Below are 17620 nucleotides of genomic sequence, written 5' to 3'. Positions count from 1 at the left end.
AGGTCCTTCGAACCGGATAAGCGTCGAAACTCCGCTCATCTGGTACCCACGTGCTACAATCTACGATCCGCCATTGTTCGATCCATTTGGAACGTTCTAGAACATCCACGAGCTCGCTGCGGGTAGCGACCATTGTTCCTGTTATTGAATTATTCATACAAGGCACATTATTGCCTTTCACAAGGTAATTGCATTTCCAATAACGTTAATTTTTCCCGTGAGAGCTACGCGGTCTTGCGTTTTGCAGATCAGCTCCATACTCTGCCATCATGTCCGCCGAACGCCGCATCAAAGGACTCAAATCGCGCTACAAGAGCTTGAAGTCATCACTCATCCAGATCAAAATCTTTGTCGACGAGTATCAGGAGGATAGGGACTACCTCGAAGTTCCGGTTCGTCTTGAACACCTTCAGAAGCTGTGGACCGACCTGGACAGCGTCCAAAGCGATCTAGAAATGCAGGACGATGATGCTCTGGATGAACTCTTGAAGGAGCGGATGGCGTTCGAGTCGCTTTTCTACAAAGCAAAGGGGTTTCTTTTGGCCATGAACAAGCAGCCTACTACGTCGATCGCGTCTCTGGCTAGTCATTCTCGCCACCTTCCTGCACAGTCGTCGCACATCCGCCTGCCAGACGTCAGACTGCCTACGTTTAGTGGAAATATTGACACGTGGCTCAATTTCCACGACCTTTTTGTGTCACTGGTTCATTCCACGGCCGATCTCTCGAGCATACAAAAGTTCTACTACCTGCGCTCTTCACTCGCTGGCGATGCACTGAAACTCGTTCAGACCGTTCCGATCAGCGCCGAGAACTACCCTATTGCATGGGAACTTCTGATAAATCACTATCAGAACACTGCCCGACTCAAGCGCACCTACGTAGATGCTTTATTCGACTTCCCTTCGTTGAAGCGGGAATCTGCGACGGAATTGCACTCGATGGTCGAGAAATTTGAATCGAACGTGAAAATCCTGAAACAGCTCGGTGAACGCACGGAGTATTGGGATATAATCCTGATCCGCATGCTTAGCATTCGACTAGACCCGACCACGAGGAGAGACTGGGAGGAGCATTCGTCTGCGCTGGACAACGTGTCGTTCCAGGAACTGACCACCTTCATCAAGAGGCGAGTGATAGTATTACAAACTATCAATATGAAGGCTCCAGAAATTCCACCCCCTGCTACGTCAAAAAGGCCTACTCAACGGCCAGTAGTCAGTAACAACGCTTCTCAGCAGTCAACCAACAGCGGTCGAAACTGCGCCGTCTGCCTCGATCATCATCCGGTCTACCTTTGCCCTGCCTTTTCGAAGCTGGATCTGGAGGGAAAGGAGAAACACGTTCGTCGCCTGCAGTTTTGCAGGAACTGCCTTCGAAAGGGTCATCCGGTGCGGGACTGTCCATCTTCCAGCTCTTGTCGAAGATGCAGAGGACGTCATCACACTCAACTCTGCTCGGGGGAAAACGTAGTCGCTGTGCACTCCAGGGCTACAGAATCCGAACACGCGAGATCGGTCCCCACTCCAGCGGCTGAACATCAAACACCAAAATCTTGTATCAGCGCATCTCTCAACTATACGCCTAACTGCGCTCCATCTGAGAGTCGTCACAAGAACGTCCTACTCGCTACTGCTATTGTAACCTTGGTCGATGCCAACGGGGCAGCTCATCTCGCTCGGGCTCTTCTGGATTCTGGGAGCGAATGCTGTTTCGTAACGGAGTCGTTCTCGCAGTCGATCAAGGCACCACGTCAAAAGATCTCGCTGCCAATCTCGGGAATTGGGCAGTCATCAACCTACGCGCGCTACAAAATCGTGTCCACCATACGTTCCAGAACGAGTGAATACTCCGCCACCGTGGAATTAGTGGTACTTCCGAAGGTCACAATCGATCTCCCATCGTCATCCATAGATCCCTCTGCATGGAAGATCCCTCCTGGAATTCAGTTGGCCGATCCGACTTTCTACCGCTCTCATCCGATCGACTTGATTCTGGGCGCGGAAATCTTTTTTGACCTCTTCACGGTGGATGGTCGAATCCAACTCGGAGACTCGTCGCCATTCCTCGTCAACTCCGTACTTGGTTGGGTGTTGTCCGGGAAAATCTCGAACGGAACCCCAACCACTCCGATCGTTTCCAACGTAGCCAACGTCACAACGGTCACTGAACTACAGCATCAGATGGAGCGATTTTGGACCATCGAGGAAGGCAACCCCTCATCGTGCTATTCGGTGGAAGAAACAGCATGCGAGAACCACTTTCGCCAAACTGTAGCTCGCAACCTGGACGGCAGGTACATCGTTCGCCTACCACTACAAAGCAACGTACTCGAGCAGCTTGGTGATAATCGTTCCAACGCTATTCGTCGGTTTCGGATGCTCGAGAGTCGTCTGAATCTCCAACACGATATCGCTGATCAATACACTGACTTCATGAACGAGTACCAGTCACTTGGACACATGCGACGCGTCACGGACTACCAGACACCGCCTGAAAACTGCTATCATCTCCCGCACCACGCAGTCATTCGGGAAGAGAGTACGACCACGAAACTTCGGGTCGTATTTGACGCATCGGCTAAGACTTCCAACGGCCCATCTCTGAATGACGCCCTCCTGGTCGGTCCGATCGTGCAGGAGGACCTCCGAAGCATCATCATGCGCTCGAGGCGAAACAAGGTAATGCTAATTGCTGACATTAAGCAAATGTTCCGCCAGATCCTGGTGGACCCACGAGACACGCCGTTACAGCGCATCGTCTGGCGTTCTACACCGGACGCACCTCTAGACACCTTCGAACTACAAACGGTTACCTACGGCACCGCGAGCGCTCCCTTTCTAGCGACGAGAGTTCTTCAGCAGCTTGCAGACGACGAACAAAACAACTTTCCCAAGGCAGCAGAGGTTCTACGAAAGGACTTTTATGTCGACGACCTGTTCTCGGGAGCCAACAGCGTAGAGGAAACCATCGAACTCCGAGAACAACTTGAAGCGCTCCTGTCGAGAGGCGGATTCCAACTCCGCAAGTGGGCCTCCAACGAACAATCTGTTTTGGAAGGAGTAGCTGAAGACAACCTTGCCCTGAAGCCCACCGTAGAACTCGACGACGGCCAATGCATCAAAACGTTAGGATTGCACTGGGAACCAGCCAACGATTTTCTACTGTACCGTATTCAGATTCTCACCGATTCCACTCCACTCACTAAACGCATCGCTCTGTCGCAAATCGCTCGTTTGTTTGACCCACTCGGCCTGGTGGGTCCAGTGGTAACATTTGCCAAGGTCTTTATGCAGACACTGTGGACGCTTCTGACCGACGAAGGCAAATCGTGGGGCTGGGACGACCAACTGCCGTCGATGTTCGTCTCACGCTGGGGATTGTACCTCTCCGAACTTCCTCGCTTGAATGAGCTTCGAATCGAACGCTACATTTTATGCTCGAACCCAACGCTCACTCAACTCCACTTTTTCTCCGATGCAAGCAAACAAGCGTACGGCGCTTGCTGTTACGTCAGGTCTATTGACTCTACAGGCGCGATCAAAGTGGCGCTACTAACCTCTAAATCAAAAGTAGCTCCACTCAAGCAACAATCTATACCTCGACTAGAGCTCTGCGGAGCTCTTCTCTCCGCCCAACTGTACCAAAAGGTGACGTCATCCCTCCAACTACCCGCCGAAGCTTACTTTTGGGTGGACTCAACAACCGTGCTTTGCTGGCTCCAAAGTACACCGTCAACGTGGACCACCTTCGTTGCGAATCGTGTGTCCAAAATCCAACTATCAACCGAACACTGCAACTGGAACCACGTAACCGGACTGGACAATCCTGCTGACTGTCTCTCTCGCGGCTGTTCTGCAGAGAGTCTACTCGAAAACGACATCTGGTGGAATGGGCCACGATGGCTGCGACTCGATGAAGCAGCTTGGCCTGCTCGACGCACAAACAACGTCTCCAACTCGGAAGAGATACAGGAAGTAATAAAAACCACAGCAGTCGCTTCGCGTGTGGTCACCGAACCTAGCTTCATAGATGAAATCGTGGAAAAATTCTCCAGCTACACACGCTTGGTACGAGTTGTGGCCTACTGTCATCGTTTTCTGCTGAATCGCGTTCACAACTACAAGCTGACAATCAACACCAACAACCAAACTTCGGAAATTAATCCCCTCAGTAGGGACGAAATACGAAACGCGGAAGCTGCTTTGATCAGACTCGTTCAGCAGCAAGAGTTTCCCGACGAGTGGAAAAGGCTTCAGCAGTCACAACCCGTTAGACCTAAGTCTCGTCTTCGGTGGTTCGCTCCATTCATGTCTCCGGAACGGCTAATCAGGATTGGTGGGCGTCTCGCTCACGCCTCACAGCCTTACGACAGTAAGCATCAGATTTTGCTACCTGGCTCGCATCCTCTCTCGGCTCTTCTGGTTCGCAGTTTACACTTGAAACAACTGCACGCTGCTCCACAACTTCTGCTTACAATTTTACGCCTGCGGTACTGGATCACAGGGGCCAGAAGTCTAGCAAAAGTAGTCGTCCACCAGTGTATCATCTGCTTCAAAGCCCGCCCGAAGCTTGTGGAACAATTCATGGGCGAACTACCAGCCGCACGAGTAACCGCCAACCGACCTTTCTCCACTACGGGAGTGGACTACTGGGGTCCAATAACGCTTCAACCACCCTACCGTCGAGCAGCCCCAAGCAAAGCGTACATCGCTGTATTTGTGTGCTTTTCCACACGCGCTGTGCACATAGAGCTCGTCACCGACCTCAGCACAGCAAAATTTATTCAGGCTCTACGTCGCTTCGTTTCTCGTCGAGGTCTGTGCGCGGAGATTTACAGCGACAACGGCCGTAACTTCCTCGGAGCGGACAACGAAATACAACGACTTGTGCGAAACCAGCAACATCGTCAAGCAGTCGCCCAAGAGTGTGCCAGCAACGGAATTGTTTGGCATTTCAATCCGCCTAAAGCATCGCATTTCGGTGGCCTGTGGGAGGCCGCTATTCGATCCGCACAAAAACACTTCACTCGCGCTCTGGGAACTCATCGCTTGGCTTTTGACGAGATGCTCACGCTACTCGCGCAAATTGAATGCTGCCTTAACTCTCGTCCCATCGTTCCCATTAGCGACGATCCGTCCGACATGGAACCGCTAACACCGGGCCACTTCCTTGTTGGGTCCGCTCTAAAGGCCGTGCCAGATTCGGATGTGTCTGAAATTCCTCTAAACCGCTTGACGCAGTGGCAGCAAACCCAGAAACTACTGCAGAACATCTGGAAAAGGTGGCACTCCGAATATTTGTCGACACTTCAAGCGAGAACAAAGTGGTGCCGTCCTCCAGTCACAATCAGCAAGGGTCAGCTCGTTCTTCTAAAGGATGAAAATTGTCCTCCGATGGTATGGCCAACAGCAAGAATCATCGAAGTACATCCTGGCGCCGACAACATCATCCGTGTGGTCACCGTTCAGACGCCGGAAGGTCGCTACATTCGTCCTGTGTCGAAGATTTGTTTGCTGCCAATTTCACCCACACAAGAGGAAACACCACCGAATAACAACAACACCGAATACTAAAAACAACAACATCCGCTTTACTGAAGAAATCCACGTCACGATTCCAGCAGATTCACTCATAATAAAATAAATACAACGCCCTGATTAATGAGGGACAAGTTACTGGTCATCGTCGTCGCTCGCAATCAAAACAACATCGCCTGACGTCTATCGAGTGACAGCCGCTCTCATCATCATCGAAGGAACCATCATCAACAATGTTCATTTATCGTTTAACTGTCAGAATGGACGATTCTGAAGGGGCCGGTATGTTCGTGACAACACGAAGGAGCGCCAACTATCTGTGGATGGAGGAACTACAACAACGAAAACCCCTCGTTCGTCAGACATGCGTTTGTTATTATTATGCGTTTGTCTCGCGTTTGGTTGACGTTTAATCATTTCCGCATATCGAATGAATGACGTCACGACGGGTATAAAAGGAGGACGTCGTGCTTAGCTCTTTCTCTTTCCTGTTCAACGACGCCTGCCGTCAACTCTTTTTTTACTCAACGACGCCTGCTGTCAACCTCTTTCCGGCCGAAGACACCTCGTGAACAAGTTAACCTCAGTGGGAAAAATAATTTGTGCAACTGATATCGAAGTTATATTGAATTGTTAAGTGTTAAGTTAGACTAAATAAAACGAATTTAAATTAGTGCGAATACTTACCTGAAATAATTAGAACATTGGACCTGAAAGAAAAGTGAAAAATAGTGGGAAGACTTACCTGCTATAATCTGCTACCCCCTGCAAGGGATTTTTCGAAACGTTTCGCTCGAACGGACAACGGCCCGTCCGCTGCTTTGATGATCTACCGACAGGAGGCAATTCCCTTGGATTCCGCCATGGAAGATTCCTCAAAGCACGACGTACGAACTTTCTTTGTACAGATTCAATGCGCGCTTTCCAAATGCTGGGGAAAGGGCACCATACAACAGAAGCAAATTCCAGGATAGAACGAACCAGCGCACAGTATAGAGATTTCAAGCTAAGCGGATCCTTAAATCCATTGGTTACCTTCAGAACAAAACCGAGCTGCTTGTTTGCCCTGGAGATGATGTCGTTGTAGTGGTAGATGAAAGTGAACTCCTTGTCAAGCATTACACCCAAGTCGCGCACTTGTTGAACCCGCTCGATGGCTTTGCCGGATAACATGTAGGAGAAATTGATGGGATTCCGCTTTCTGGTGAACGATATAACTTGGCATTTCTCGACGCTTAACGTCATACAATTTCGTACACACCACGTCTCAAAAATGTTCAGCAAGCTTTGAAGATGATGACAATCATTTATGTCTTCGACAATAACGTAGACCTTAGAATCATCAGCATAGAAGAGTCTCGTTTCACGTGGCAGGATGAAGGACACGTCGTTTATAAATAATGCGAATAGTAAGGGGCCTAAATTGCTCCCCTGAGGCACTCCAGATATGTTTGTGAACGACTCGGACTCATGTGACCCTATTCTCACACACAAAGCTCGATTCTTCATTCTTAGTTATTCATTCCGCGTAATCTGTATCGAACTCTAATAACGATGGCGGGGAGTTATGTTACTGAAACTTGAGAAGGTAACCAAGAGAACTAAACGAATGAAGAACCTATAATCTGAGTTTATAAACTCAATTTAGTGGCTGGAATTGAAAAACCGGGAGCCAAAAACTAATTGGCGATCTAACGCAAAACGTAAACGATCGGTGAGACATCTGGATTTTGTTTTTGAACTAAGAAAATGATGCTAATGTAAACTAAAACTCAAAAACAAAACACGTATATTTTACTTCCGGGCTTTCCAAGGTAGTTCTCACATGCAGGAATCGTGCATTTTTCTACTTGTGTTTGATTGTGCTCTCGAATTTCCTTCTTTAATTCAACCATTGTCAACATTTTTATAGTTTTCACTACTGAAAGAGGTAAATAAATTACAAGTTATATATAAAATTGCGCAGAATTAAATTTCTTACAAACTCATCGCGATCAAATAATCTTTTATGATTATAACATTGTAATTTATGGAAAGAACTACAAACCTTCCATAAGCTCACATGGCAAAATTTAAAACCATCATCACTTTCACCGCAGCGCCGCCTAGGTGTAGATTTGTACGTTAGATCGCCAATATAAATGCATAAATTCTTTCAACTAGCTAACTTACTTCAAATGAAAACTAAAGTTAGAGTCTTATGACTCAGATTATGAAATTCTGAAATTCCACATTTAAATATGAATTAGAGTTGTACTGAATCTCTAAAACACAAAAAAATCAATATTTTTTAGTACTTAGATTTTTGATGAATTTTTTTTGATGAGGAGGAGATAATCAAATTGTTTTCAAAACAAAAGGTTTGTCTTTCTTTTCAGCGGAGTGTCCGTCTTACCCGACTTGATTAGTATTCTTTTAACATCAATATTTCTGGAGTGAAATGAGAAAACTAGCTGCTGATTCGATGAAATGGAAGAAAAGTGATGCTAAAACACTTACGTAACGAAAAATATAAAAAAAAATGATAGCAGTGAGAACCTTATTTTCTGCAGATGAAAATTTACATCGTGCTGTTCTTTGCAGATCACTTTTATTTTTATTTTATTAATTTTGTCAGACGGGAAGCTAAAGTGTCGGACAAAACGTTAAGACCACTGCTTAAGCAAAAAAAGGAAGTGACAAAACTTTGAGAAAAAAATAATATAATCCAGTGCTTCGATCCATTTATAATAATACATTTGCATTGTTCGAAGAAATTATTAACATCTGTAGTTAAAACAATAGTCATTCATCAAAAAATGTGTTTTAAGCATACCTAAGAACTAAAATGACGCGATGAAAATAAAGACCGGTTTTAAAATTCATGATAAAAAAAAATAAAAACAAGAAAATTTATACCGCGAAAAGCTTCTACACCCAAAATTGATTTTTGGCTCATGTCTTGTCATCCCGATTTATTACATTAAATGAGCGTAAAAATAACAGAAAATGTAATGACTCTCAAATACTGGTAAGCATTTGTATAATATAAATGGTACGGAAATATAAGATTATTACGAGCGAGCGAAACAAGAGACACGTTTCAAATAAGCTCGCATTACTTTGCCACATATGTACACGGTCCAGACCGAGATGGATATAGATCTCCTTTACAATGGAAAGTGTTTTATAGAATTCGTAGAATGTAGAATTCGAAAATTAAAAACTTTTCATACTTCTTGTCTACATAATAAATACTTACCAGGACCAGACAAACTGTAAACAGTTTATTCGGGTAGTCGTTGTATTCGAGTAAATGTGGCAATCGAGTAAATCTAGCATTTGCGTAAATAGTCATTTGGATAGATCTTCCATTCGGGTTTCTGCCGCATTCGGGTATTTGTTACATTCAGGTGATTGGAATTCTGGTTAATATTTTTCGGGTAACTGTCGTTCGGGTAAATGTGACACAATCAATGAAACACCCTATAATGGTAGCTGGCTAGATTTGACCAAATGTTGTACACACCATTTTCCTATGCACCTCAACTTCGATAGCTTCAATGAAAAATCATGAACGACGACTACTTAGACTAGATTAATTCAGGTACCGGTGCATGTTGCGAACCCACAACTTCGAATCATGACGCTGGTGAATGAGGCAAAGCAGTTTAGATGGAGTAGGTTCTTGCGAGAATTCGGAATGCGTGTTGATGTAAGAAAATGATCCAGCATTCCAATACTCGATACTCGAGCATCGAGAATATATAAAACAATTAAATAAAAAAGTAATTATCAATGCTTGTTAGATTTTGGTTATTTTTCGGGAACTGGCGAAAGGTAAGATCGTTTCATTCGGTCATTATTCAATTCACATTATCGTCATTCGCGATTCAATCGATTTTAATATATTTAATTATTCTATAACGTGCAATCTTGGAAATACAGGTAATGAATAAATCGATTTACTTGGACATATGTGCGTCATGTGTCGTTATCTCATATTTCCAAAAAAGTAATGTTTAGAGCAAGATAAAGTTGGTTTACAGTATATCGTACAATATGTATGCTCTGATATATATTTTAGGACCTCATGGAGTATAATGAAATGATGGTATGAATAGGAATGAATCATACGCACTGCCCGAAATAGTGTAAAGGTATTGTCCCTATAATTGATATAAAACCATATATTTCGACGATTCGAATTCAAAAGTTTCTATCCAATAGAAACATTGTTTTTAGTGTCTCAATATCTGTTTTCCACGTACGCATATTGTTCCAGCGTTCAGTTTTGCTCTCAATTTCGCATAATTACTTCCGTCGACATTAAGCATGTTACCTCGACAGCACAAATATTTAAGTGGATTTTGGTCTCGCTTCAGTATCTATTTGAAGTAGCATCATCGATGTCATATCATCACACATGCTTATATACCCACCGAAAGCAGAAGAGATGAACACAGATCCCCTGACACACGTACAAGCAATCCTACATATATATGGTGTGGGAGTGTGAGGCGCAATCAACTAACTGGCAAGTAGGTATATACAAACAGATATGCTACAGGAAGGTAATATACAACACATCAAGAGAAATTGTTTATGTATCATGTATCATTCGAAAGGATTCGTGGCTGGAGGATATTATGCTGTTTGAAATGTGCAATGATACAGTTGGCGGCAGTATTTCGTGACGCTTGGTCGTGTGGTTCTCGATGTGTCTAGCGCGTTGGATACGTTCTCTGAAAATTGATTCTCTAATACTGATTTTTATCTCTTCTTGATTTGATTCAGTATCCTGTATAATGATAGACTATGTATCAATGAACAGAGTGATGTAGCAAGTTGAAGTGGTTTAATTTTATTGATGGGTGATGGCTTGTTTACTCGGCGATGTACAAGAAGCAGCTCAGATTGAATGCAGCTCTATTACTCTTTCGATTCCTGCATTTGAATTAGGATTTGGAGTGATATGAACGCGCCAAGAAAGAAGGGATTAACAGTGATAGTTTGTAAGTGAGACGGGTTTTTGTGTTTCGTTGTGAAAGCAAAAAGTTCATAGAATCATAATGTGATATATTTGAAATGGGAAATTACGCAGATGATTGATAGTTTCGTGAATATGGTTTGAAGACTGTTGTTGGAATCGGATACTTGCGCTATTTGAACACCATATATTAGGAACGGAGTTGAAACCGTTGTACGCATTGTAAGTTCCCTTAAATGATAAGGCACAATAAGCTACATATATTTAAAAATGGGGCAGTTGATTTTGAATATTTTAAACTTAGCTAAGTAACTGTAAATATACACGATCAACGTGAGTATATTTCACACCCATATCCGAAAACGACACAATGAGTCGTTAGAAATTTTTAAACATTGTTTAATAGGAATGTGAATTGTTTTTAAACATTTAAATATTCCAATAGTGCAGATGATGCTGATTACATCGCTTCTTTTTGAATTTGATCAACATGTATGGTATCAAGTAATGCTACGAGTGTTGTGGATATAAATCACCTTAATCACTCAGCCGCGAGAGCCTGATTCACGGATGATCATCACTTTGACTATAACCAATATATTGGTTGGTTTCACCCAATTCAACAGTAAACTTTAGGGCGTCCCAAAATAGCTTTGTGTCATATAGTCCGGGGGCTCTACCGGATAATGATTCCTTATAGTATAACAAATAATAATTGAATGGGGGCAACTCTGGGAAATATTTCTTGTGCAACATTTCAATTCTTTACGAGTTTTGTTAAAATATATATTTCTATTACTTAGAATCATTAGAAACAAATCGCCTTATATTTTCCACACCTGCCTCAGAGTCTAAACTTAAAAAAAATATTGTTATTCTTTCTTATTCTGAGTCATTTTTTAAAATTTGTAATTTTGGTTCATTTTGATATGAATTGTCATTGACAAGTTGTGAGTGTGTGTTGACAAATCATAACTCGTATATTCGTGCACGTTGTCACAGATCAAAAGTTGAATTCTCTGTAATATTGCTATTGTGTATTTTTTAACTTTTTTGGTATTTATTTGAAGAAGAGGATATAATTGAATGAGAAAACTCCAGCCTCCTCAAGACAGAGTAATTTTTGAGACTTCAACACAAATAACGGAATTCGACTTTTTTTCCCGCTATTAACTGAAAGTAAGCAGCTGAATATAATTCATGAAATTATAGAGGGCTATTATACGCATGAAATCGTATTAATCGATTGAGGTTTCATTGGTATAAGAATCAGAACATAACGTTTGCATTAGAAATATGAACTTTTTTCGGATATTGATTAAAACAAACTAAGACATATAATTAAGTTTGATGGAAGATAATTAAGTTTGATGGAGCGCTTCAGGTTTGCCCAGAAATTCTCGATGAGACGCAGCTGGGGGACGTTAGGCGGGTTCGCCGAATTGGGTACCACATCAATATTCAGCTGCTCCATCTTCTCTAACGATCGCTTCGAGTAGTAGTAACTTTCCTTCGGAGCTCACTTCCTTCATGGGGAAATTAACATACGAAGTGCCCTGCCAGTCGTTGCATCCAGGGTGAGACAGGTATCGTCGTCCATCACCACCGTCACGTCGCGATTCGCCGGGAAAATCGACTTGACCGTCTGTACGTTTTCCGTTTCAAACGCGGCGGGGTACTGTTCTTTGAACGCGCACACTTCTGAACGGAGTAGCTTCAGTGTTTTCGCCATCACGATTAAAGTTAGACTAATAGAGCTTTCATTTTTTTTTCTGCTGACTCATGGTTTACTATGATTGATGCTGCATGGGTAGTTTCGGCAGTGCGTGTGAAGGTAAACCTATGAAAAATCGGAAATTTTTGTCCATTTTTTTAATGCAAACGTTACCATAAATGCATGCTCGAGACAAACATATTTTTTTAGATTTCATGCAGTCGTAACGTGTTTTGCGGGTCTTTTTTCGGAAAGCAGAATGTGCATCGTTCTTCTGGATTGTTACTAGAATTGTGATGCTTAGTAAACGATCGATCGTGAGTTCAAAACTCAGGACTCTCATTGACCATCTTTGTGTTGTTACAGAATAGCTACGTCCACGCAACAATCATCAGCGATGGAGATCGATCCACGGTCGAAAAAAGATCGATTCATCCATACAACTGCTCTGCTCTGCAAGACACATCGGGCTGCTGTTCTATAAATAACTCAACAATGATCATTCAACTGTCTCCGCTGTCCGGTGGTCCAACTGGATAATGGAAAAACAGAAAGAATACTCTTACGCCTAAATGGCTACTGTGTGAATGTACCATATGTAATGGTATAGAAGGAATACTGGCGAATGGCAACTGTGTAATGTGCTAATTATAGATATATGATAACCATGTGACATGTACACAATTAAAATTCGGCTCTGTTACAGCTAAAATGCTAATGAGCCTTAAATAAATAAATGGGATAAAAAAAATTCTTCCACAAGTGCAATTTTTTCACGAGTGTGTATATTTGTGACCATTGAATTAAGAGGAGTAAGTGGCTGCCATACAAATGAAACATAAATTTTTGCGTAACTCGAGAATTAATCAAGCAAACGAAACCAAATTTTGCATGATGAGGTTCTAGGATGCAATAAATGTTTTTATGGTGGTTAGACACTCTTCCCCCTCTCTAAGGGGGGCTGTCGTACAAAAGAAGCATAAATTTCTGCATAACTCAAAAACTAAACAAGCAAAAGGAATCAAATTTGGCATGTTAAGGTGTTAGGGGTCACGAAACGTTTCTTTGCTGAATAGGCACTCCTCCCCCTTCTCTAAAGGGGATGGGCTGCCATACAGATGAAACACACATTTCTGCATAACTCGAGAATTAATCAAGCAAATGGAACCAAATTTGGCATGTGGAGGTTTTACAGGGCACGAAATGTTCCTATTGTGGTTCGACACACCTCTCTCCTCTTTTAAGTAGGGGGGTTGCATAATTCGACAACTAATTAAGCAAATTTAACCAAATTTGGCATGTGGAGGTTTTAGAAAGCACGGAATGTTGGTATGGTGGCTCGACACTCCTTGCTCTCTCTAAAAGAAAAATGAACGAATTATTGATTTCTCGGTCTGTGAGACCAGTGCGCGAGTATAGGAGGGTTGCTAATGTGCTGTGCAAACATCACGTGGGTTGCAATACAATGAAAAAATGGGAATTGTGTCGAAGTCATGAAAGTGCTATCTTGAACCGCTATAGTTTGAGCTATTCAAGATTCATTGTATGTTTTTAAACATACATAGTTTGTGTTCTCCTACCTGGACTTAAGTCAAGCAACCATCGTTTACTATGGTTGCCAGGCAACATTTATTTGTTTACATTTGTAACAACATGCATAGTAGGCGCTGTAGTTTAGCCAGTATTAATCGTCCTACGAAGCTGCAACGATGTCACCGGGGCTTAAAATTAAAGTACAGTTGAACTGGTTGGCAAACGACTGGACTAAGCGTACCATCGGTACTTTGCGTAACTGCAGGCATAAAATAGACCCCATTCATGACCTTCCTTCCAGTAACTCCAATCGCTACCTCCCCGCATTGTCGATTGGGGTACGAGTAACCATAATGAAGATCGGGTAACCAATTCCGGTGGGATCTTGATCGTATGTTGACAGGGAAGGAGGCCTATCCGAGCGTCTGTTTACCATGGCGGTGCGGCTCAAAACAGCGTCTGTTTCTCATGTCAAGGGCGGCTGATCACTGTCTTCGTGCCAGCGTTGACTCTAAAAAGAGCCATACGCGTCGGTCCTCCGAAGAGATAGAGGTTTGTTGCAGACCCTACAAGCCATCCGTAAAAAAGAAAAGCACGGGAAAATTCAATATGAAATTTGAGGCATATTATATATATATATATATATATATATATATATATATATATATATACTAGCAAACTTCGGCAAACTTCGTCCCGCCCAAAATTTGTTTTTTTGTTATCAATACCTTCAAACATTCACGTTTTCTTACTAAGCGCATGTTCATGAGTCCAGTTCCATTTACCTTTTACTATAAAATTCCTAGTATTTTTACAAAAACTCATCATTATAATAGCAGATTATTTTCAGACACAATTCTTGTTCAATATTTTCAACCACTTGCAAATAACATGTTTCTCCGATACATAGAATAAATGTTTAATACAGGAAATATGATAGAACCCAAACCTCTTCTTCCCTTAGAGAGGTGGAGGAGTGTCTATTCACCACATTAACGTTTCGTGTCCCCTAAAATCTTCACATGCCAAATTTGGCTCCATTTGCTTGATTAGTTTTCGAGTTATGCAGAAATTTGTTTTTCGTTTTCGTCATTTGTATGGCAGCCCCCCTAAGAGAGGGGGGAGGAGTATCTAACCACCGTAAAAACATTTATTGCACCCTAAAACCTTCACATGTCAAATTTGGTTTCGTTTGCTTGATTAATTCTCGAGTAATGCAGAAATTTGTGTTTCATTTGTATGGCAGCTCCCCCTTAGAGAGGAGGGTGGGGTGTCTAACCACTGTAAAAACATTTATTGCACCCTTAAACCTTCACATGCCTAATTTGGTTGCATTTGCTTGAATAATTCTCGAGTAATGTAGAAATTTGTGTTTCATTTGTATGGCAACTCCCCCTAAGAGAGTGGGGAGGGGTCTCAAACTATCATAAAATCCTTCCCCGGCCCCAAAAACCCCTACATACCAATTTTCATGCCAAGTAGTAGTTTCCGAGTCCATAAGAATCAGACAGACAGACTATCTATATATATATATATATATATATATATATATATATATATATATATATATATATATATATATATATATATATATATATATATAAATTATATATATATATATATATATATATATATATATATATATATATATATATATATATATATATATATATATATATATATATAGATAGATAGATATATATATATATAAATTTATTTTTCATTCTGGAAAAGGGGTCTCGTGCCTAAATATTTTGAGTATTCCTGTTGTTGTTATACTTTCATAAACAATACGGTCAATTCAGGTTTAAAATTCATTCCAGTACGAAAGTTCTACTGATTTTCGAGTGTATAAAGCGGGATTTTCGATAAAGACGGGCAGGATCGTACTGCTGAATGCTTGCTTCGGTCATGATGTTAAAAATGAACATATCCTGGCTCCAATGCATACTATAATTTTATACACTTTTAGCTTAAATCAGTATAAATTTGATAAACCCTAAAAAAGCCTTAAGGACAGCATTTATAATTCTAATTTGTCTGGGTTTGTTCTCGTTCAATCTTTATGCGTGGACAGCACGATCGTATACAGATGATTGGGTGCTAACCCAACCAAAACAACATAGATTTATGTTCGAACAATATAACGAAAGCTGAGGCACGAAGAAGCTAGGAATAAAGATTAAAGTTAGTCAGAATAAAGTTACCCATCTTTACATAAGTGAACATCGCGATTTGTAATTCGTTAGCTCAGCCATTCCACGTGAAACCGAGATAGTGGTTCTCAGATTTTCGTGAAAAGTGGTAGATTTGTTGTATATCGCAAAATTGTAGACCCGTATTTTTTATCATTGTGTTTTTTTTTTCATTTTAGGGTGATGCGAAAAATTCATTTTTTCGCCTTTTTTCCAAATTCATGGCTTTTGAACTACTCGACCGATTTGGATGATCGACATATTAGTTGATATTTTTGAGTAAATATTACGCTTGCAAAAATGTAGGATTTAGTTTTTGTATTTATTGATTGTATTTGATTTTTTTGTTTTCATGGCTTTGAACTAGAGGGCGCTATATTTTTTTATATCTTTTCTTTAGAGCTGAGGTATCATATCCAAAAATCAGAGATGTGATTTTTGTCGTTTTCAAGTTATGATTTTTCAAACTCAACCGATGGTACGAAAAATATTTTTTTTGCTTTTTCTTCCAAAAATGGCTTTTTCAAAAATTCATAACTTTTGAACTATCCGACCGATTTAGATAATCGGTATATAAAATTGAAGCGAATGAGTTAGTATTTTTTGAAAAATATTAAACCTGCGAAAAAATTGGATTCTATTTAGTCGTATAGATCTAATATAGTTTCATAGAAATATAAATACTGGAAACAAGGTAAATTCGATAAATCACAACTCAAAAGCTAAAAGAAGATATATCTCTGGTTTCGGAATATATTATGTAAAAAAACCCTCAGCTTTCAAGGAAAAATATAAAAAAAATATAGCGCCTTCTACCTTTAACCAGAAAAACTATGAAAAACTAACACAAACAATAATAACTACGAAAATCGAAGCTTTTCCCAAATAAAATATTTTTTCAAAGAAAACTAGTTCATTTGCTTCAATTTGATATGTCAGTCATCTGAATCGATCCAGTTGTTTAAAAGTTATGATTTTTTGAAAAAGTCATTTTTGGAAGAGAAAGCAAAATATGATTTAAATCCGTTACCCTTCAATTCTTCATTTTATAATGATTGAATTATGTATGTATTCGGTTTGCAGGTATTATTTACAAAATAATTTTCCTGCGTTTTATGTTGAAATGACCAGGAACAATATTTAAACTTTTAATTTTCAATTTGTATTCACTTTCAATTGTATAGCCATTTATATCTTTTGTACAATTAATGACAGGTATTTGTTTTGTTTTTGTTAATGTTGGCAGCCATCGATGATTGGACGTTTCTTGACTTTACCCGAGGTGCTGTCAGTATCAACAACGGGTTTCTGTTCAATTCGCTCAGACAGTGCTGCAAACTATCAAATCATTCATTTGAATTCGGATAAATAATTCCCATCAGTATAGTTTGACAACACTTCTAAAGGGTGTGTCACATCAAATTGCATCACGGAAAAAACGCTGTAGAAATTCGCCCAGTAGACCGATCCTTTTGAAATTTTCAGACAGTAAAATAAAAACTATTAAACAACTTTTGGCATTTTCTTTTTATTCATACTTCGAGCCCAACCCCGTATGCTCGCACCTTCCCCTTTACCCCGTCCATAAGGTTCTGTACAACGTCAGGTTGTAGTTTTTTTTTGAACAGAAATCCATTTTCTCTTGAAGTCCGCCTCCGATTTGACAACT

The 17620-nt window shown here is 41.1% G+C and overlaps 2 protein-coding genes across 3 annotated transcripts in view; both read left to right on the top strand.

Annotated features, from left to right (window-relative positions):
* Positions 1-269: 269 nt before the first annotated feature.
* Positions 270-5576, top strand: LOC129766442 (uncharacterized). Its single transcript, XM_055766973.1, has one exon. It carries the CDS (start codon positions 270-272, stop codon positions 5574-5576), a length of 5307 nt encoding a protein of 1768 aa, XP_055622948.1.
* Positions 5577-10206: 4630 nt separating this feature from the next.
* LOC129769998 (cell adhesion molecule Dscam2) overlaps positions 10207-17620 on the top strand; it is a 188629-nt gene continuing 181215 nt past the window's right edge. For both annotated transcript variants that reach the window (XM_055772566.1, XM_055772565.1), the window contains exon 1: positions 10207-10731. The gene's annotated coding sequence lies outside the window, so the exon portion shown is untranslated. The remainder of the gene's footprint in view (positions 10732-17620) is intronic.

Source organism: Toxorhynchites rutilus, chromosome 2, assembly GCF_029784135.1.
Source record: "Toxorhynchites rutilus septentrionalis strain SRP chromosome 2, ASM2978413v1, whole genome shotgun sequence".
In the NCBI taxonomy this organism is placed as follows: domain Eukaryota; kingdom Metazoa; phylum Arthropoda; class Insecta; order Diptera; family Culicidae; genus Toxorhynchites; species Toxorhynchites rutilus.
Note: the sequence above shows the minus strand (reverse complement) of the source record. Positions and strands in the feature narration are given on the sequence as shown.

Bases quoted from the DNA above. Each gene is read 5' to 3' on its own strand.
- LOC129766442 (XM_055766973.1), top strand. From the start codon at position 270: ATGTCCGCCGAACGCCGCATCAAAGGACTCAAATCGCGCTACAAGAGC.